The following is a 23,006-nucleotide window of genomic DNA, read 5'->3' on the forward strand; positions in this document are numbered from 1 at the left end:
AGTGGGCGGGAGTAAGACATCTGCGTTAAGTGGTACCGTTGGCTAGCACCGGGCAACAGATGGCGGCGGCGGCGGGTAGGACATCCATCATATGTGACTGGGTGTAGACACGGATGGAGGAGTCCGGAACAGCGAACAGAGTTGGTTGTCTCGTGACGAACCAAAAAATGGTCTAACCATTTTCACCTCATTGAGAATTTCTTTCCACACTCTTGGATTTTCCTTGCCTTGTCTTGGTCCTTTACTGGAGGCCGCTGAAGCATCGGGCTAAATTAGGAAAAAACACCGAGCCGAGAGAAAGGAGACCTATGTGGAATTGTTTGGAAAGTGCCATACCACGGGTTTTCCAGGATTCCGCTTCACGAAGTAACGAAGTATTTAAAATATAGAGGCATGTTGGTTTATTCAACGGTCAAAAGTGAATTGTTTGTGTAACAGAAGAAAGTTAACTTGTTAGCTAGCTCGCTTCGATGCTACTTAGCTACTTAGCAGCGAAACTCCTGTATGTTGAATGAATGAACGGATGTATGAATGAATCGGCGACCACCTGGACTCAACTAGCAGCTGCTTGTCTATTGCAGTCACCAGAACCCATTGAATATTACTGAAGGCGACATCCGTTCTCCACAACAGGGTGAGCTAAGCTCTGTACACCCTCAAATGGGCAGGAATGCAATTCCTTGGAGTTGGACAGCAACGGTTTAGCACACAAAGATAGTGTTGTGTTAGTACTGACCATAGCCTGGTAATGTTTATGAGGCAGGCGGAAGCTCGCTTTAGCTAGCTTCTTATATTTGCACTACTTGGACTTGGTTGCCGCACTGAGAAGCTTGCACTCGGGTTGGAATGGGAAACACGGTATCATGCTGCGTCTCTCCCGAGTCGAGCCCCAAACTACCTTCAAGACAACCGCCAGAGCGTCTGGAGGAGTTCCAGACCAGCACCGAAGTGAGCGATGATAACACTGTGCCCTACCTGCAGCATATAAGTGACAGAGAGGTCCCCGATGGTAGGTGGTGATTACACTGCTCCAACTTGATTTTCACACAGTTTGTTTTCAGGGAGGATGTCACCTTAATTCAGACGCTAACACAAGGATGAGCTCCCTGTGACTCCAAAACAAATTATACATTGTATTTATCTGCCCTTCTTGTGCAAACACGTACTCAAACATATCCACTTTACTGGCACACACTGAAGTTAATTATCTTAAGTTACACCCACGGTCACGTTATTTGACTTATATTAGATTACACTGGACACCTAATAAATTGCCACCTGGTGTGTGGTCTTATGCTGCTTAAATCAATCTGTTTCGAGGTTCAACGTGTTATTCATTCAGAGATGGTGCTCTGCTTACCTTGGTTGTAATTTTTGTTATTTGAGTTACTGTTGCCTTTCCATCATCTCAAAACATGTGTACATAAAGTACAAACAAACAATTGAAATTCAGATATAAACAAAAATCTCTAACACATAAATCAGGAATAAATATGAGCTAGAATACACAAAAAACTTCAAAGGTATCTTGTAAGGAATCTTGCTCAACCAGACCCAAAAGCCAACAAGAAGAGAGTGGTCTTCAGCATTTTCATTGCTCAAGGGTCTGAGAATCTCTTACGTAAAGGCTTTTCCCCAACTTACGGGCCATTACTGAAGAGGCGTCATCACCTCTGTCCTTGAGCCTGTATCTAGAGATGTTAAAGAGTGATTGTTTTTCTTTACCTCAGTGCACTGGCTTGAGTGTGAGACTGTTGGAGTTTGGCCAGATAAGGTGGGGCCATGTCATTGAGACTTTATAAAACAATACCATTTAAAACTGGACTGAGTACAGCTGAGTGTAGGATAACAAGTCCAACAACAGTAATGGCAATCTAATTGAGAGTCAAGAAGGCTAAAGTACTCAATATATTGTAGCTAGAGATGGGCCTCCACCTAAGTGTAACAACACACAACAGTTTGTATGTTCTATATTTCACAACTGTTGGGGAACTGCGCACACAGACCCTCTTCAGTGACTGCCAAGTTGCCGTTCTTGTTTACTTCCACCTAACTGCCAGCAGTGCACTGATGATGATGATGATGACATTCTTGACTCTCCTAAAGCAGAGCACTGCATCATATTGATCACACTGGTTTCATATGACCAAGTTGGACATTAACAAGGAAAACAAAGCACTCATCTTTGTGGCGCCACATTAACCACTCAGCAATTAGCTATCAAAACAATTCCTGTCCTTGTATTTTCTTAGCATATCGTGGACTAGCGTTAGAAGGAATAAAGAAGAATTGAGAGAGATGTTTCCCTAAGCAAGACTAAGAAACAATAATACACTTTTGAAATGGGTTGATCAATAACATTATCTTAACATAGCCATATCAACTGCTATGACAGGGCTGTGCTCGTGCTTTGAAAGGCCTCTCATCAGGGGAGTTGCTCACATGTAGGCCTCGGGTCAGTTTTATTCTGTTGCGCCCAATGGTGCCAATCCTCATTCCCTCCCAGACACGCAGTGTTCATTCCATTCATGTTGTTGTGGACTATGCAGTGAATGAGTGCAGAATGGTGAGACCAGCTGTTGGCAGGGTGAGGGTCAGAATTGGTCCCGCAGTCCTTCCTACATTCCTAATGTCTCCTCTTTCTGTCCTCACATCACAAATGCTGCCATCACATAATCCCTATATAATGTGCTGTATGCACAGATTTGGTGGGGCAGTTCTTTATATTGGGCTTGTGTAAAATTCACTGAATTTAATTTAGCTCTTTCTTTGTGTTTGCATTGCTTTACTTTGTATACATATTTATCACTGTTTAAGTGAAATAGTTATATGTTAAATGTGAATAAGTGACTTTCAGCAGAATTGAACAGCATAGAAAATGGATTATTTATACAGTCTCACCTGTCAGTCAGCAAGTTAATGTTTAGCTCTTCCAAATTTCCGATTGTTTATGCGTACGTGGTCAACCTATGACCTGTGTTGGACAATGACATCATTGTTAAACTGTGAAGCAATGCCACCAGTTTTGACCGTCATGTTAATAAACTTCCTCATCTCATTTTTTCTCCCTCCCTATCCCACATAATATGCCTTTGTTATTAAGCCGCCTCCATAATGTACTTGAATTGTTTCCCCAGAGCTGGCTTTTGAGTCTAACCCCTCAGACCACGCCCGAGCGAGCACCATCTTCCTTAGCAAGTCTCAGACAGACGGTGAGCAATCCTAACATGACGCACACATGGCAGTGATTCACATGAATTTCCTTTAGAACCAGACACACACATATCATACTGTATATGGTTAACACCTTGTTTAAATTAAAGTAAATGCATTTGGTCTGAAATGGTGAAATGGTGAAATTATTTTGCAGTTGGTTTAATTGTTAAATTATTGGTCTTTCAATGATCACCACATACTCTGTAGCTTGATGAAGGTGGGAGTGTATTACAAACCCACTAGAGCCACAAGCATCTCAGTCAAGTCAATAAGTAATACAAAAAACAATTATTTTGTATATAATGAGGTGCAAGTAAATGTGAATACTTGCTTCTAGCTTTGCGTTACTCAACATTTGTCTTTGTCTTTTACAGTACGAGACAAAAGGAAAAGCAACCACATTAATCACATCAGTCATGTAAGTTTCCAAAAGTTGATGTGGATCACAAATCTTTTAATTGTAGGTGCTAAATAAGTTTTATTATTTTTAGTGACTTGCAGGTGGAATGTTGCTGTACATTAACCAGTTCAAGTTAGTAAAGCCAGATAGTTTTGTGGATACATTGATTCCTTGATAGTGAATGTTGTTTTCATATTTTTTATTCACCTGTTATTGTTCTGAATTTTACATCAAGTGGAAATTGGTATGGATCAGCTGCAAATAGCCATAGATATGACGGCAAACATCAGCTCTGGTGTGAACAGCGATTCACAAATCTAGAGTCAGTCTAAAGAAAGGCAGCCATCACATCCAAAGTGTATGATTTTGCAATTTCCATGTCTCAAGGTGTCTCCTGGACCACTGTCAAAGAAGTACAGCTCTTGTTCCACAATTTTCATAGATGACAGCACCGTTAGCCAGCCAAACCTCAAAAGCACAATCAAATGGTGAGAAAATTGCACACACGCACAATGTTGTTGTCCAAATGTCATTAAGTTCACATGAGAGAATATCCTGTTGTATCACAGCATGGTTATCCTAAAGTAATACATTATGCATGTGTGACTAAAACAGATGCTTTTCTGGCTAATTATAGGAAGTTATTTTCAGTTAAACCTGGGTCATCCTATTTCATCGGGATTATCTCAGTGTGTGTTGGGAAATCAGCTTATTATGTACAGATGTTTTGTTAAGGACTGCAGCGATTATTTGATTAATCGATTATTAATCAACAACTAAATTAATTGTCAGCTGTGTTGATCAGTGTTTTTTTTCTACAATTAAAATAAGCTTTCTGATTTTTAAGCTTCTTAAATGTGAATATTTTTGGGGTGTTTTTGCTCCATGTGACATAGAAAAGTGAATAATTTTGGTTTGTGGACAAAACAAGACACTCAAATATATCACCACACATATCTGCATTTTCTGACATTTTTAGACAAGTACTCGATTAATTGAGAAAACAATTTTCAGATTAATCCATTGTGAAAATAATTGTTAGTTGCAGCCCTAGTTTTGTTACACCATACGCTCTCCCACACACACACATTGACACAGTTTAATACTGTTCTCTCACTGAAATGTTTTTGTTGAAGCTATAAAACGTTTCCTTCATTTTACTTTGTCTCTAGTGTCACGTTAGCAATATACTACCACATCAAAAACAGGTAAGATTGCAACCTTAATTTCATCTTTTTTATATGTGGGACACTTTGATTCTTAAACAAGTAAGCATGAGTATGTGTGTTAACAGATGTTTTGTTTGTTGTTTAGGGACTCAGACAGGTCACTGGACATCTTTGATGAGAAGTTGCACCCCTTATCTGTGAGTAATGGGGAAAATAATGAAGTAACCAACAATGTTTCTTTAATTTTGATTGTGTATCATTTCTACATCGCATGCTGTATAATTAGGATTTGTGATGACATTTTAAGCAATATTATTCTAATATAATTAGCAGAAGACAAGTTAGACTGCAGGGAAAAATGTCTGGCAAGATGATGCAGCTTCTGAGTCCCACGCCGAGTACATTCTGATTAAAGCCTCTGTGCTACTCTTTCTGGACCATTACATTTGAAATACAACTAACAGTACTGGGGGAAAAGAGTTAAAAAAACAAACAAACAAAGTTTTCTGTGGTCAATGGGTTGAGACACCATCATTTGAAATTTCAACTAAGAAAAATATGTGCATTTTTATTATTTCTTTAGTTAAGATTATCCATCTATTGTTTATCAACCCATTTAGCTAAAATGCACAGAAAAATGCATAGAATATGTGTATGTTGAAGAGACAAACACACCTTTTGTGTTTGCCTGATGTTCTTTTACCTGCAGATAGTCATTCGCATGCCATTTGTATTTGTCGTTAGCAATTTTCATTCAGTAAAGATCCCCTCCAAATGCACTTGAATGGAAATAATGGGAACAAAAGTCCATAGTCTTCCTGTGTATGAAATGAATACCATACTAGATATTAGGTTCTAAAAGCTTCCTTTTTTGTCTACTTTGTGCTACTTTTTATATCCATGGTTGCACTGTAATGCATAGCTTTAAATGACAGTTGAACCTCCTTTTGTTTGCAGTACTGTATTATTTGGCACCAGGACAGCATATCACCTTGTATACTGTCCATACCAGCACTTAGTCATGAGTCATTAAAACAGGGTGTGATTAATTTTTTCTTTAAAAAAAGAAAAGAGTGTTGACAAAAGAAAGGGAAAAGGTCCTGTCTCTTTGTCATTGACCATCTTTGTAAATGATTTTTGTCAAGTTGTAGACAAAGTGATAACGTGTCTCATTCCACAATGAAGTTACCAAACCTCTTTGCTTAGATTCTGGATGACTGCTCCAAGATAAAGAGGAGTATACCACAACATGCATACATTATAAAACAATTGTACTCCAACCTATTACAAATGCATTGTTTGGTCATTACAGTGTGATCCTGGCTTACTTGTATTCTTACTGGTGAAGAAGGATCATATTGCCTTTTACATTCTCCATTCGTCCATGATTAACGGAAAAGGATTTAGCCATATCGGTACATAGAAAATGGATTAATGGGCAGATAAACCACCATAATAACAGGTGGACTTCAGTTCAAGGCTCTGTACATTACTCTCCCTTCCCTCAGATTTGTTTGTGTCGTCATTGACGTGTGTCTCTCATCATCCCACACAGAGAGAGGCAGTGCCAGCTGACTACTTCCATGTTGACCCAGAACACAAACTGATCTACCGCTTTGTCCGAACACTCTTCAGTGCTGCACAGCTCACAGCAGAATGTGCCATTGTCACTCTTGTAAGTGGTTCTCTTCAGCATTTTTAAATGTTGGTATGCGTGACTAGTGAAAATGCAAATCTTTAGTATTAAATTGGTTTTATTTGTATAATTGTGCTGGTACAACTGAGAGGTCTTTGATATTGATGCCATTATAATTTATATTGGATTTAGTATTTTATTGCTGAAGAGCAGACATTTGTGTGTTTTACTTGCGACTGAAATTCAGTGACATTGATTGGTCACCAGAGGGCAGTAAAGTCATGATCCAAATGCAAGTGACTCTTGAGTGACCAAGTGTGTGAAGATCAAATAACAAAATATCTAATGGGATGTGGCCAAAAATACTATCGTAATGGTCTTGCATATTGTACCATTCAACACATTTATATTAAATAACAAGAATGACGATGAAATTCTTGTCCAAAATGTTAGGATTGTACACTTGGTGAGAAAATTGGCTGTGTTTACTTTTTTCTCTTTTTTAAAAAAAAAAAACTCGAATCCCATCCTATTTACTCCTCATTTACATGAAAAGGTTATCGTGGTTCTAAATTATCATTTATTTTTCACTCCATGATTTGTGTCTTCGACCAACATGGTTGAATATCTGTGCCTCGACAAAATAGCAACAGAGAGAAAATCTTTCCAAGTTTACCTACACTTGCATTATGCATTTAAATGTCCAAATGCCTTGTTTAAATTATGCTTAACTATTCTTCAGTTGAAACTGTAACTTTTTTTAACATACTTCTTTCACAAGGTGTACTTGGAACGCTTGCTGACCTACGCTGAGCTGGATATCTGCCCTGCCAACTGGAAATACATTGTCCTGGGAGCCATCTTATTGGCTTCCAAAGTCTGGGACGACCAGGCTGTGTGGAATGTCGACTACTGCCAGATCCTTAAAGACATCACTGTGGAGGACATGTGAGTTTGCTTTTTCAATTTTTCCATTCATTATTTTTAATTGAATTGAAAAAAACAACAACTAAGGAATGGTTTCTAGAGTTTTTGGATCATATCTGTCTCTTAACATGTCTTTCTTGGAAGTAGGATTTAATATACAATATTCTAAAAAACATTTTATTGTGTTCTTTAAGTTTGAGTTGTAGCTAGCAAAGTAGTGTACTTAAAATATCCAAGATATCTTAAGATATGCTTTATTTAAAAAAAAAAAAAAAAAAAAAAAAGTTCTGTGACCCAACAATAAAATGATATAAAAATTTTATGAGTTTAATCTTGCATCTTAATAAAACGTTTAATGATCCCAGATAAGGCTGCTGATTGATCGATTACTCAATTAATCGCCAACTTTTTTGAAAATCAATTATTTTAATTTCAATTTTTTTTCTTCTCAGAATTAATTAATTTTTCAGCTTCATAATGTGATTATTTTCTGGTTTCTTTGTGCGATATAACAAAGAAATTGAGATTCATAAGGGTTGCGACTAACGATTATATTAATGATAAAATCTGTGTATTAGTTGTCTACTCCATAAAATTATTTATTTGTTATATGGAGGAGAGAAACCAGAACATACCCACATGTAAGACGCTGAAAAATCAGCAAGCTTGTCTTGGTTATTACCTTTTTCTTCTTAAATTGATTGTCAAAATAGTTTACTGTTATTTTAGTTGATTATTAATTGATTGATCACTGTGGCTCTTGAGTTCTGAGACCCCCTGTCTCTAAGAGACGAAGCATAACACAGATGCACTAAAAGCAGGTAGAAGAAAAGTGCTGGCAGAGATGGAAGCTGTAGCATATTTTCTATCACATGGTGCCTGTGAAGAGGCCAGGGACTGCATTCGGAGCACCCGGGCTTTATTTCCTACAATTGCTTTTCCTCTGTTTGTTTGTGTGGTTGTATATAAAAGAGGTTGAAAGTGCCTCCTTGTTTTTTGCGATGTGTGTTCTCTTTCCGAGAGCCCCCATCTCCCTCTCTCTCTCTGACTCTCTCCTCCCTCTCATGGTGCATGTCTGACCTACACACTCTCTGGTCTGTTTCCATTGCTGCCATTGAAGTGTCTTTGTGAGCCCGCTCAGTCTGGATGGAGGGATTGGAGGAAGAGTAGATAGAGAAACAGACAGAATTGGAGGGGAGGGTCTCAAGTGCTCTCACTCCTTGTACATAATGGTCCAGGCTCTCGCCCACTCCATTAGTTGCCCTGGGAGACCAGACATCACACACACACGCACTCACGCACACTCACACCACCTTTGCTGACCAACAAAGCATCCCGGATGCTGTCTCCTTGACAACTACCTCCCTCAGCTTTTCTCATTGCTGTGATGATGAGGAGGAGGAGGAGGAGAATGTTGAAGCTACTGATACTCCTGAGAGACATGTTGGGTTACCTGTCAGTGTAATGAAAGAGATTCCTATGTGGAGTTAGTTGTTTATACACAAATCACTGATGTACGTTCCCAGTATGTTTAAAATGTTTTTTTCTTCCCACAGTTGAGTTCAGGGTGACCTTTTCTGTGCTGCTCAGATAAAAAAAAACTAAACGAGTTTGAAACTAGGTTTGAACATTAACAATGGGAATCTGATTTGATTCCATTTTCAGTTTGATTCAATATTGATTCATTTAGAGAGATTTCAGTTTCCATACCGGTTATAGATTTTCACTGAACTAATGCTGCAAATTGTATAACATTTAATTCTCTGTAACCTGGTGCGGCATTAAATATATTAATGTTCACATAAGAAGTCACCACAAAGTAGTTGCATTAAGGCTCTTTTTTTATTATAATATGACCACACAGTGCAACACTCTCTGTAACACAGTAAACGTCACCCTCCTCTCCGTCATTCAGGTTTGATAGAGGATGTATCAGGATCTCATGCAACTTTGATTTTGATTACAGTTCATAATTTGCGGTTTTTGTTTTCTGTTCCGATGGTGACTTCTTTAAGTGTGAATTTACAAAAAGAAAATAATCAAGGAATCATCAAATTTTTTTTAAAACTCAGAAATACAGATTTATATGTAGTTCATTTGAGCTCTTAGATGTGGTTTCTTTGCTCATCTGCATATTTGTAGGCTTCTCTGTAAATGGCATTTTATGGTTGTGTTCTTAATTTAAAAATAGACGAGGAAGCATTTTTAGACATTTTGTTTCAGTTTAGTTCTGCTCAATTATTATTATAATAGGATGAAACTACAATGACAGTGAAGTAGTTAGTCCCTTAATGCTTGATCCCAAATATTTATTGCTCACACATATTCTGACTGTGTCTTCCATCATGCGTCTATTCACTCTCATGTCATGTATTTTGTCCTGGCTGTCATCAGTCTACTTACACCATTGCACTCAGTGTAGTCCTCAGCTGCAAGTTTAGAGCAGATGTGAAAATGTCGTGGAGTATTTGGAGTAACGCTCGGGTGCCTTTTCCACTCTCCAGGAATGAGATGGAGCGTCACTTCCTGGAACTCCTCCAGTTTAATATCAACGTGCCAGCCAGTGTCTACGCCAAGTACTACTTTGATCTGCGGCAGCTGGCTGATGACAACAACCTCAACTTCCCTCTGGAGCCTCTCAACAACCAACGTGCCCAGAAACTAGAGGTGAGCTCAGTCATATTCAGACCATGATTTCTAGTGACTGTGATTTATCTGTAAATTTCTCTTGGGCCACATGGTTGGTGTAGTGGTTAGCACTCTTGCCCGGTCAGAACAAGGGCCTTTCTGCGTGGGGTTTGCATGTTCTCCCTGTGTGTGCGCGTGGAATTAGGTAAATAGGACACTCTAAATTGACCAGAAGTGTGAGAGTAGGTGGTTGTTTGTCTATGTATGTGACCCTGTGATGGACAGGCGAACTGTCCAGGGTGTACGCTGCCCATCCCCCTCTGTCAGCTGAGATTGGCACAGCTCCCCCCACGACCCTCATGTGGAGGATAAAGTGGTAGAGGATGGAAATATCTTAATTTCTCTTCTGCCCTCGTCACACGCATGATTTAAAAGAATTGTGAGATGTGTGAAATTACAAAGTGGAAAAAAGACAAGAACTGTTTATTTTAGTAGCAGTTTCAATTGGATCAGTCCATACATTTACATGTACAGTTTAATCAAGCTGTGGCCGTAGCTTGACTGAGTCAGGCAATCGGACAACTTGCTGAGTCAGGGTTTACATTTGATTGAGATTTAATTTATTGACATTGTATGTCTGACGCCGCCTCCGTTGGTGGCACTGTATCTCTCTATACACTAGTGAGTGACCTCACAGAAAAACAAACAGTGAACTGCTAAATGGATCGTGCTTTGGTTCTGCATGTTTCTTACTTGCTGTACAAGTTAAACGTGATACAAATTAGATGGAGCACGGCTCTTATGGTTGCTGTGCTGTCCAAAGAAAGACGCCACCATAGCTCCGGGAGAGCTTCCGGGTCAAAGACTGGGGAAGAACATTTTGGTGCATGTGCAGAACGCCATGTCCGATTCGAGTCCGGCTAAGCGAATACATGCAGGAGTAATCAGACTGTGAATCACATCATCCAGGTATTTAGACTAAGACTAGCTTGATTTTTTTATTTTTTTATTTTTTCTAATGTGTTTACAGGGCATTAAGAAAATCTAATTATTGTCTTAGTCCGACTAAAATCGTACTTTCAACATGTATGTAAACTCACTGAATGATGACCAATTGTGTTTATGCTTTTGAATGGTAATGGTCAAATTGTGAGACAACTCTACATTTTTGTGCATGAATTCAGCCCCCTCTGATTACGTAATGATGCTTTCAACTGTAAGGCGTGCATGTTTTTTCTTTTCTTCTCCAGGCCATTTCAAGACTATGTGAAGACAAGTATAAGGACCTGAGCCGAGCGGCGATGAGACGATCCTTCAGCGTTGACAACCTGATAGGTATACGATGCTCCAACGCTGTGCTGTCATAGGCCACACCTCCACCGCCTGCCCTCTGAAAGTCAGCCCTGGACAAGTATGGCCACTACACAGAAGTAGAAATGGCCTCATCAGGCAGGATTCAGCCTTGAGATGCTACTGTGTGCCCTCAAACCTAAAACTTCCCATACAGTTATTGGTTTTACAAATCCCTTATTTATTTCTTAATTGTCCCTTATGTCCATTATAAAGGTCATCAGGACTGGATCTAATGCAGTCCAGCACAAAGGAGTAATCGTAGCATAAACACGCAAACATGTTTGAATTATTACATTTAGCCTCAAAACGATTGGTGTTGGACTATATTTAGTTTTTCACTGAATCCCATGAAAAAAAGTTTATGTTAGTCTGTCTGTTTACTTCCTGGTTTGTGCTCTAGACGAATATCAACTGTGAGTAATATATGAAATCTTTAAAAAGGCATTAGTGCTTGACTATTTTAGCCACGGATTAATACACATTTCATGTACTAGTGAGGCAGAACAGTACATGTTGGACTGACTTCAGGCTCACCAGTAAAGCAGTGTGGCTTTTAATAGTTTTATACCACAAAGGAATAAGACATCATGCTTGGATTGACAAGCAATCACTGCTAAATCCTTTTCTTGTAGTTTTTTTGGTCTTTTTGTGGGATTTTGTGAAAATAAGACTATAGAATATCACCAAAATAAATCTTTTTAACAGGTAGAACAAAGGCAAAATTCCGATACTTGTAAATGAGATACAAAAGTTACTTTTGAGAGTGTAAATCAAACTTGTTTACTGTTGATACCAGTGGTGTTGCATTCTGTTTGAGTAAATTATGTACCCATTTGGATTTAGCATAGAGCATGTCTCACATGAGAAGTATTAAACTATAAATAATCTAAAGGAGCTGGCTGAAGAAAGCACACATTCAGTCAGTTGTTGTCTGTTGAGTGTGTATGTGTGTGTGTGATTTTGTGTCAGGAGTGCCAGTCTGAGATCAGATGCACTACAGTTGGTCAAATGGGACTGAGTTTTACAGATTCTCAATCAGTTCTGCTGCTGAGTGGGTCTAAGCAGTTAAGATGATGACATAATGGAGGTTGGGTCCCCACTGTCCAGACTCGGTATTATGCCCCTCAAACCCGGCCGTCCTGCCTCAAAGAGGCGGTCAACAGATAATCAGTCCTGTGCTTGTCCCAGTCCCTGACCAGAGCTTTGGAATGGACTACATAGATAATGAGGGGGTAATAAAGAGATTGATGGATCCTCCCCTCCTTTTTGCTTACTATGTAGGCCACTAGCTGTGAAATATGTCTTGTTTTTATTGAACAAAAAAGATCATTTGCTGATGGAGTATTTTAAATAAACACTAATCATGTAATGGAGTGTGTTGTGGTTATTGCAAATTGTGTGTTTGTGTGTGTGTGTGTGTGTGCACTGTTGTAGCACAAAGCTGATTATGATGCTTGAGGGAAGCAAAGACTAAATACAGCTGCTGATGTCTTAAGTCAATGAATATGGTTTTCTTAAGTGTATAATTAATGTCTTTGGGGGGAAAAAAACAATCCAAAGTTTATTTTAATAGTGTCTATTTAAACGTTGACTGTTCTAATTACAAATGCAAATTTTTTTGAACAAAAACTTAGTAAGTTGACAAACTGGTGCACACATCTTTATTCTTTCACACAACTAAAACAAAACACTGCTGTTCTCCTCAGGAAAACCAGATAAAACAATTCACACACAGTACATTATGCCACATATACAGATACACATAAATGTATATGGGACATGCACCAAACTTGAGATCAACTCTGTTTTTTTTCCCCCAGTTCTTTCAAATCTCCTGGGGGAGTTTATCACAGTGACAGCAGATTTACATTTAAACACACCTGGCACTTATTCATCAGCACCCAAAGACACATTCGCTCAGTTCAGACTAATAAATTAGACATACTATCTAACATATCGACACACAGTGGTTTAAAAAGAACACAACTGGCCAATCAACACAAAACATCACAGCAGGAGGCAGAACTGGAAGGAACTGAGGCTTGTTTAAGATTCAGTCTGTTTTTAGCTTGTATTGCTGTGACTGTTTGAACTCATCCGTTTCTTATTTAGTAGTTTTTCTTTAGCTATTGGGTTGGTAAGTTGTGCCCTGAATAACTCGACAGTGACATGAACTGACCTCTGAACAAATACAGGAGGCTCTTTCACACGGAGGCCATGAAAAACGGATGACATGTATTAGTCCACAGATCACTGCTGATTAAATTTTTTTTAACAGAGAAGTGCTTTGTTGCTCTAAAAGGTCAGCGGTGATTAAAAAATAAAGTAAAAGTTCTATATTTATGCAGTAATAATGACTTGTGTTGTGTACTGTGATGTCATTTTAGAAGATGGTTAGAAAATGGTTTTAAATTACAAAATGCAATCTTACGTTGTCAAAATAAAATGTATATAGGGCAGATATAGTGTTTGACTCCTTTTTTACCTGAAGTAAATTTGAATTGGAGTGGAGAAAATGCCTGTCAGGATTTCCAAAATCCCAAAGTTAAACTCCAGATAGTGTGACATGAAAACAAGAACAGCAGAGTGGTGGTTTTAAAACAAAGTCCTGGAATAGCTTGTCACCACAGAAATCATAAATCATTACAAAAGCTGATTGTTTAAGAAAAAAAACGTTCCACTTAGCAGCGTCATTAACACCGTTTTATAGGCAGTTTTGATGCAAAATGTTATCTGATGATATGTTAATATGCTCAGTTCCACTGAGAACCAGTAGGTGGTGATAAAGGCCAAGGGCAGCGTCCTCCTGCCACTTTAACCTCATCATTGCCTTGTTATTTCACATGACACTGACAACACTGGTTCACATCTCATGCACAGACTGAGCTAAGTGTGAGAGTCATCTATATAAAAACGGCTGAATTACTTTTTGTTTCACTCTCACATGACCTGCGAGTCTGATAAATCCTAAACAAGGACGGTTTCATCTGCTTATCTTCAATTCGTCGTCACACAAAACAAACTCCAAACTGTCTCACTGAAACACTGATATGTACAAATTCAAATCAGACATGATTTGTTTTTTTTCTGGCTGATCACTCACTAAACATATTCACATCATACACCATATTTTATTTCTTTTTTTACAGCAAATGTACACAATGTATATATGTACAGAAATAAATAAGTTTGTTTTTCTCTCTCAGTTCTCAGGAAAAACAGGAAGACACGAGGCATGTGTGATTCTATTAAAGATCCATATCTCTGGTGATCTCACTGTAAATGTCAGATTTGTTGACTGATTCAGTTGGGAAAGCAAAAAGGCAGTTTTTTATTCTTGTTACCAAGGTTGTTTCCCCCTCTTTTTTTTACTCCGAACTAACATTCAGGACACACAATCCTGAGGTCGTTTGTGTTGTGACACTGAAGTGTTCAGAAGATAAGTCTTTTTTTTTAACTGTATCGGTAACTTCATATACGAGATGGAGCAGCTTTATGATAGATCCCTGATGTCAGACCCGTTCCACTATGTCCAGTTAAAGCAGTACTGGCCTCACTGTACATGGAGGGTGGCGCATTGGCTTTCTGTAGCCAACAGGGGCAGCACCGAGCCACAAACCTCCTCCAGGAATCCAGAGTTTTGCCTGACCAAATCCAGACCCCTGAGGTGATGCCCACCACTAAGCACATGAAGTACTTGAGCATGAAGATGGCGTAGTCTGGGCCCAGACCCAAGCGCTGACGCTCGGACAGGCAGGAGCAGGCCAAGGCTCGCTCCCAGCCGGGCCGAAAGTGCTGCTCGTAGACCAGGCAAGCCACCACGATGGTGGCAGGGACTGTGTAGAGAACCGTGAAGAGCCCAATACGGATCATCAGCCGCTCCAGTTTGTCTGTCTTGGTGCCACCTTGCTTGATGATGCTCCTGATGCGGAAGAGGGAAATAAAGCCGGCAAGTAAGAAAAGTGAACCGGTGAAGAGGTAAACCACGAGAGGGGCAAGTACGAATCCCCTCAGATTCTCCAGACTCTGGTTCCCCACATAACAGATTCCAGCTACGGGGTCTCCATCCACGGAGCTGAGAGCCAGAACTACGATGGTCTTGATGCTGGGGATAAGCCAGGCAGCAAGGTGGAAATACTGAGAGTATCCTGCGATGGCCTCACTGCCCCACTTCATCCCTGCTGCCAGAAACCAAGTGAAGGACAGCACCACCCACCAGATGGAGCTCGCCATGCCGAAGAAGTACACTAACAAGAAGACCAGGGTGCAGAGAGCTGGGCCAGTGGTATCATAGAGGATGTGCAGCTGGTCTCCACCACTGCTGCTGCTGCTGCTGCTGCTGGCTCCACATGCCACCCGCTCATGACCTGCAACCAGACGGATGATATAACCCAAGGAGACAAAGAGGTAGCAGGTAGCCAGGAAGATGATGGGCCTCTCTGGGTATTTGAAGCGCTCCATGTCGATGAGGAAGGTGGCCACGGTGGTAAAGGTCGAGATGAAGCACAGCCCAGACCAGAGTCCAATCCAGAAGCTGGTGAAGGCACGTTCATCAGCTGTGAAGTAGTGCTGGTGGCAGGGCTGGGCGCAGTTGGCAAGAGGTCCAGTCTGGACCCGGCCATACAGACTGTGGGACTCCCTCTTGATGGGGACCAGCGGGTCTCGACAGCGACACTCCCTGTCGCACTGAGGGGGGCTTGGAGGTCTGGTCCGGCCTTTAGGGGTGGGCTTGGGAAACGGTGGAGCTTGAGTGGTGGCCTCACTGCTGTTCTGGTCCATGCACAAGGTCTCGTCGCCCAGCTGTGGCAACTGCTCACAGCTCATCCTCTCAGGCCACTCGAAGCCATACTGGCTCATGAGAGGCGAGCAGCCACGTTTGGCCCGTTCACACACGGAGCGGCAGGGGGGCAGTGGCTTGCGGTAGTCCGGCAGGCAGATCGGCGTGTACATGCTGCACAGGAAAAAGAGCAGGTCCGGAGAGCAACGGATCCGGACCAGGGGCCAGAACTGGTGCACCTCCAGGCCCACCTCCTCCTGGGTGTCATGGTTGAACTGATTGGGCATGTAGGTCAGGTTGTAGCCGATGCCCTTGCACATAGGCACCGTTATTGGCTCACACACCAGGTCCTTGGACGCTCCTGAAGTGAGACAAGCACCAAGAAGCAACAGCAGGAGCAGCACGAGGGGCCGCGGGGAGACGCGGTTTCGTGGCGCGTGCCACACCGTTGATGCCATACTGATATTTTTTTTTTTTACTAGTTTAGAACTATTTGTCCAACTTCTTTAAAATAAGAAAATGAATACTATTGTGAGGCCAATCAGCTTATTTAAATTCAGAGTCCATCCCGGCATGACTGGTTTCTCCCTCTACAGCATAAATCAGTTTCATTCTGCTCCAAGAGGGAAAGAAAAACCCTTTGAGCCTCTTAATAATTTGAAAAAAACAAGTTCAACTCCTCACGGTAAAAACCCAGTGTGTCCATAAAGGTCCATGCAGCGACAGACGAGCCTCGGCTGTCAATCATTCACCAAAGTCCAGCAATCATTGTGGAGAAAGTTCATCTCCGGTGGTCACGTTCCAATAAATTTAACAGCCCCGTAACAGTTTTACCAGCACTGTTTGTCCATCGACTGCTCCAACGCCACGCAGTAAGAGATTCAAATGTGTCCTAGAGAAGACATTTTAAGAAAAAAATATAATAACATGTCCACAAAATCAGCCTCTGGTCTCTGGAGTCCGTGCGTAAAACCAACTTGACGTCTCCTCTCGAGGCGGTTTATTCCTTTCACTGGGGCGCATAAAACTTGTTTGCCTTTCCTGCAGAAAGTTTCAGAGTGTCGTCTCTCTCTGACTTAATAACGTGTCAATCACGCGAAGTGTCCAGAGTCCAGAGTAAGAACTTGTCCGGTGTGACTGAACGGCTGCAGCAGCTTTGACCGTCTGAGCCTCGCGTCTGTCTGAATAAAGTCCCAGTGAAGCTGCAACAGATCCTCACCACGCTGAGACACTGCTGCGTTCACGGACTGTTGGAAATGTCAACACTAACAAACTCCACACGGCTAACTGATAACCTGGAAGTCAAGAAACGGCCCCACTTCCCATTATAACCAAAATTCACACGTATTATGATTATTATTATTATTGTTGTCAGTATTATTATTGTAAGTATTATTATTATTATTATTATTATTATTATTATTATTATTAAGGCAGCAGCACATGTATAAGGGTTACTGACAGAAAGACAACAATAAAGTAACATAACATAACATACTGTAAATATGAATCTAAAAGAAGATTAAAATATAGTAAATTAAGCACCCAGTGTATCGGAGTTCCATATGAGTGTGATAAGTTTATGTGAGCATACACTGGGCTACAATTAAATACAGTACAGGGGGAAAAGTGTTTCTGTTTGAATACCATTTTTTATATTAATTTATAGCAGTGGTTCTCTATTATGTTCTGTCATGCCCCTCCAGAGGACAGAAATGTTTTCAAAATGTCGTCCAAAATGAGATAAAAAAGTCATAGTATAGTATGTCGTCCAAAATGAGACAAAAAAGTCATAGTATAGTATGCCGTCCAAAATCACTCAAAAAAGCCATAGTATAGTATGTCGTCCAAAATCACTCAAAAAAGTCATAGTACAGTATGTTGTCCAAAATGAGACAAAAAGTCATAGTATAGTATGTCGTCCAAAATGAGACAAAAAAGTCATAGTATAGTATGCCGTCCAAAATGAGACAAAAAAGTCATAGTATAGTATGTCGTCCAAAATGAGACAAAAAAGTCATAGTATAGTATGCCGTCCAAAATCACTCAAAAAAGTCATAGTATAGTATGTCGTCCAAAATCACTCAAAAAAGTAATAGTATAGTATGTCGTGCAAAATGAGTAAAAAAAAGTCATAGTATAGTATGTCGTCGAAAATGAGACATTAAAGTCATAGTATAGTATGTCGTCCAAAATGAGTCAAAAAAAGTCATAGTATAGTATGTCGTCCAAAATCACTCAAAAAAGCCATAGTATAGTATGTCGCGCAAAATCACTCAAAAAAGCCATAGTATAGTATGTCGTCCAAAATCACTCAAAAAAGCCATAGTACAGTATGTCGTCCAAAATCACTCAAAAAAGCCATAGTACAGTATGTTGTCCAAAATCATTCAAAAAAGTCATAGTACAGTATGTCGTCCAAAATGAGACAAAAAAGTCATAGTATAGTATGTCGTCCAAAATGAGACAAAAAAGTCATAGTATAGTATGTCGTCCAAAATGTGACAAAAAGTCATAGTATAGTATGTCGTCCAAAATCACTCAAAAAAGTAATAGTATAGTATGTCGTGCAAAATGAGTAAAAAAAAAGTCATAGTATAGTATGTCGTCGAAAATCACTCAAAAAAGTCATAGTATAGTATGTCGTCCAAAATGAGTCAAAAAAAGTCATAGTATAGTATGTCGTCCAAAATGAGACAAAAAAGTAATAGTATAGTATGTCGTGCAAAATGAGTAAAAAAAAGTCATAGTATAGTATGTCGTCGAAAATGAGACATAAAAGTCATAGTATATACTATGTCGTCCAAAATGAGTCAAAAAAAGTCATAGTATAGTATGTCGTCCAAAATGAGACAAAAAAGTCATAGTATAGTATGTCGTCCAAAATCACCCAAAGAAAGTCATAGTATAGTATGTCGTCCAAAATCACTCAAAAAAGTCATAGTATAGTATGTCGTCCAAAATGAGACAAAAAAGTCATAGTATAGTATGTCGTCCAAAATGAGTCAAAAAAAGTCATAGTATAGTATGTCGTCCAAAATGAGACAAAAAAGTCATAGTATAGTATGTCGTCCAAAATCACCCAAAGAAAGTCATAGTATAGTATGTCGTCCAAAATCACTCAAAAAAGTCATAGTATAGTATGTCGTCCAAAATGAGACAAAAAAGTCATAGTATAGTATGTCGTCCAAAATGAGTAAAAAAAAAGTCATAGTATAGTATGTCGTCCAAAATCACCCAAAAAAAGTCATAGTATAGTATGTCGTCCAAAATCACTCAAAAAAGTCGTAGTATAGTATGTTGTTCAAAATGAGACAAAAAAGTCATAGTATAGTATGTCGTCCAAAATGAGTAAAAAAAAAGTCATAGTATAGTATGTCGTCCAAAATCACCCAAAAAAAGTCATAGTATAGTATGTCGTCCAAAATCACTCAAAAAAGTCATAGTATAGTATGTCGTCCAAAATGAGATAAAAAAGTCATAGTATAGTATGTCGTCCAAAATCACTCAAAAAAGTCATAGTATAGTATGTCGTCCAAAATGAGACAAAAAAGTCATAGTATAGTATGTCGTCGAAAATGAGACATAAAAGTCATAGTATAGTATGTCGTCCAAAATGAGTCAAAAAAAGTCATAGTATAGCATGTCGTCCAAAATCACTCAAAAAAGTCATATGTCGTCCAAAATGATACAAAATGAGACAAAAAAGTCATAGTATAGTATGTCGTCCAAAATGAGACAAAAAAGTCATAGTATAGTATGTCGTCCAAAATCACTCAAAAAAGTCATAGTACAGTATGTTGTCCAAAATGAGACAAAAAAGTCATAGTACAGTATGTCGTCCAAAATCACTCAAAAAAAGTCAAAGTATAGTATGTCGTCCAAAATCACTCAAAAAAGTCATAGTACAGTATGTCGTCCAAAATCACTCAAAAAAAGTCAAAGTATAGTATGTCGTCCAAAATCACTCAAAAAAGTCATAGTACAGTATGTCGTCCAAAATGAGACAAAAAAGTCATAGTATAGTATGCCGTCCAAAATGAGACAAAAAAGTCATAGTATAGTATGCCGTCCAAAATCACTCAAAAAAGCCATAGTATAGTATGTCGTCCAAAATCACTCAAAAAAGTCATAGTACAGTATGTTGTCCAAAATGAGACAAAAAAGTCATAGTACAGTATGTCGTCCAAAATGAGACAAAAAGGTCATAGTATAGTAGGCCGTCCAAAATGAGACAAAAAACTCATAGTATAGTATGTCGTCCAAAATGAGACAAAAAAGTCATAGTATAGCATGTCGTCCAAAATCACTCAAAAAAGTCAAAGTATAGTATGTCGTTCAAAATGAGACAAAAAAGTCAAAGTATAGTCTGTCGTTCAAAATGAGACAAAAAAGTCATAGTATAGCATGTCGTCCAAAATCACTCAAAAAAGCCATAGTATAGTATGTCGCCCAAGTTCACTCAAAAAAGTCATAGTACAGTATGTCGTCCAAAATGAGACAAAAAGGTCATAGTATAGTAGGCCGTCCAAAATGAGACAAAAAACTCATAGTATAGTATATCGTCCAAAATGAGACAAAAAAGTCATAGTATAGTATGTCGTCCAAAATGTGACAAAAAGTCATAGTATAGTATGTCGTCCAAAATCACTCAAAAAAGTAATAGTATAGTATGTCGTGCAAAATGAGTAAAAAAAAGTCATAGTATAGTATGTCGTCGAAAATCACTCAAAAAAGTCATAGTATAGTATGTCGTCCAAAATGAGTCAAAAAAAGTCATAGTATAGTATGTCGTCCAAAATGAGACAAAAAAGTAATAGAATAGTATGTCGTGCAAAATGAGTAAAAAAAAAGTCATAGTATAGTATGTCATCGAAAATGAGACATAAAAGTCATAGTATAGTATGTCGTCCAAAATGAGTCAAAAAAAGTCATAGTATAGTATGTCGTCCAAAATGAGACAAAAAAGTCATAGTATAGTATGTCGTCCAAAATGAGACAAAAAAGTCATAGTATAGTATGCCGTCCAAAATCACTCAAAAAAGCCATAGTATAGTATGTCGTCCAAAATCACTCAAAAAAGTCATAGTACAGTATGTTGTCCAAAATGAGACAAAAAAGTCATAGTACAGTATGTCGTCCAAAATGAGACAAAAAGGTCATAGTATAGTAGGCCGTCCAAAATGAGACAAAAAACTCATAGTATAGTATGTCGTCCAAAATGAGACAAAAAAGTCATAGTATAGCATGTCGTCCAAAATCACTCAAAAAAGTCAAAGTATAGTATGTCGTTCAAAATGAGACAAAAAAGTCAAAGTATAGTCTGTCGTCCAAAATCACTCAAAAAAGTCATAGTACAGTATGTCGTCCAAAATGAGACAAAAAAGTCATAGTACAGTATGTCGTCCAAAATGAGACAAAAAAGTCATAGTATAGTATGCCGTCCAAAATCAGTCAAAAAAGCCATAGTATAGTATGTCGTCCAAAATCACTCAAAAAAGTCATAGTATAGTTTGTCGTTCAAAATGAGACAAAAAAGTCATATTATAGTATGTCGTCCAAAATTAGACAAAAAAGTCATAGTATAGTATGTCGTCCAAAATCACTCAAAAAAGTCATAGTATAGTATGTCATCCAAAATGAGTCAAAAAAGTCATAGTATAGATTGTCGTCCAAAATGACACAAAAAAGTCATTGTAAAGTATGTCATCTAAAATCACTCAAAAAAGTCATAGTATAGTATGTCGTCCAAAATGACACAAAAAAGACATAGTATAGTATGTTGTTCAAAATGAGACAAAAAGTCATAGTATAGTATGTCGTCCAAAATGAGACAAAAAGTCATAGTATAGTATGTCGTTCAAAATGAGACAAAAAGTCATTGTATAGTATGTCGTTCAAAATGAGACAAAAAGTCATAGTATAGTATGTCGTTCAAAATGAGACAAAAAGTCACAGTATAGTATGTCGCCCAAAATCTCTCAAAAATGTCATAGTATAGTATGTCGTCCAAAATGAGACAAAAAGTCATAGTATTATATTACATTACATTACATGTCATTTAGCAGACGCTTTTATCCAAAGCGACTTACAATAAGGTATATATATATGCCTTGGGATATAGGGATATATGGGATATATGGGAAGGACATATATTATATGTCCTCCAAAATCACTCAAAAAAAGTGACATAATGCATAATCATTATTGACTTCAATGCTCATCTTCCAATACTGTGTCACTCTATTATGCACGGTTCATCATAAAGAATGAGCTTTTTTTTTTATTCTAAGAGCATTTTGCAGTTAATTGTTTTTGTAATCATTCTTACCACTTCAGTGAAATATAACACACATGAGTTTCTAGTCGGTACACGGTTACAATGTGAAATGTGTTCTGCTTTCTGTGAAGCTGAATCTGTAAAACTGACTATGATGTGATTATACTGTGATCCTCTCCTTACCAACAGCCCGTGAATGCACCACTAAGGTGTATTTATGACTTCCTGCATTAGGAGGTAGGAGTTTACCAGAGAGGGTTGAAGATCAGATGATAGATCAGGTCTGTGTCCACCCAGTGACACCTTCAGCAAATGACCACACACACACACACAGAGGAAGAAGAAAAACACACAGATTATTTTATTTTATTATTATTCCTGATTATTTGCTGTTTAAAAACAGGTATGTCATTTTTTTTAAATCTGTTTTAAACACAGTTTTTCATACAACAATACCAGAGGTTTCTGTATCTAAACAGTTTATTTTTAATGATATTAATGAAAATATATTTAACTGGTCATAGCTTTTACAAAAGAACGATGAACCAGGCATTTGATGTCAACTTTCAGTGTTTCACTGTGTGTATAATAAAGCTTGAGGCCCATTCAGAATGATGACG

The 23,006-nt window shown here is 38.6% G+C and overlaps 2 protein-coding genes across 4 annotated transcripts; one reads left to right on the forward strand and one right to left on the reverse strand.

Annotated features, from left to right (window-relative positions):
- The first annotated feature begins 36 nt into the window (after window positions 1-36).
- ccnyl1 (cyclin Y-like 1) lies at window positions 37-12,698 on the forward strand. Of its 3 annotated transcripts, XM_058622949.1 has the most exons (10): window positions 37-1,009; window positions 3,138-3,212; window positions 3,591-3,634; window positions 4,004-4,104; window positions 4,789-4,824; window positions 4,931-4,982; window positions 6,341-6,460; window positions 7,203-7,369; window positions 9,853-10,015; window positions 11,227-12,698. In XM_058622949.1, the coding sequence occupies exons 1-10, from the start codon at window positions 847-849 to the stop codon at window positions 11,341-11,343; spliced, it is 1,038 nt and encodes a 345-aa protein (XP_058478932.1). In that variant the 5' UTR covers window positions 37-846; the 3' UTR covers window positions 11,344-12,698. The 3 variants fall into 3 exon arrangements, with proteins under 3 accessions (XP_058478932.1, XP_058478933.1, XP_058478934.1); XM_058622950.1 differs by lacking the exon at window positions 4,789-4,824; XM_058622951.1 differs by lacking the exon at window positions 3,591-3,634 and having other exon boundaries at window positions 869-1,009.
- A 278-nt stretch (window positions 12,699-12,976) lies between these two features.
- Window positions 12,977-17,291, reverse strand: fzd5 (frizzled class receptor 5). Its single transcript, XM_058623180.1, has one exon. It carries the CDS (start codon window positions 16,562-16,564, stop codon window positions 14,801-14,803), a length of 1,764 nt encoding a protein of 587 aa, XP_058479163.1. The 5' UTR covers window positions 16,565-17,291; the 3' UTR covers window positions 12,977-14,800.
- Between the last annotated feature and the right edge of the window lie 5,715 nt (window positions 17,292-23,006).

This window comes from Solea solea, chromosome 2 (assembly GCF_958295425.1).
Source record: "Solea solea chromosome 2, fSolSol10.1, whole genome shotgun sequence".
NCBI lineage: Eukaryota > Metazoa > Chordata > Actinopteri > Pleuronectiformes > Soleidae > Solea > Solea solea.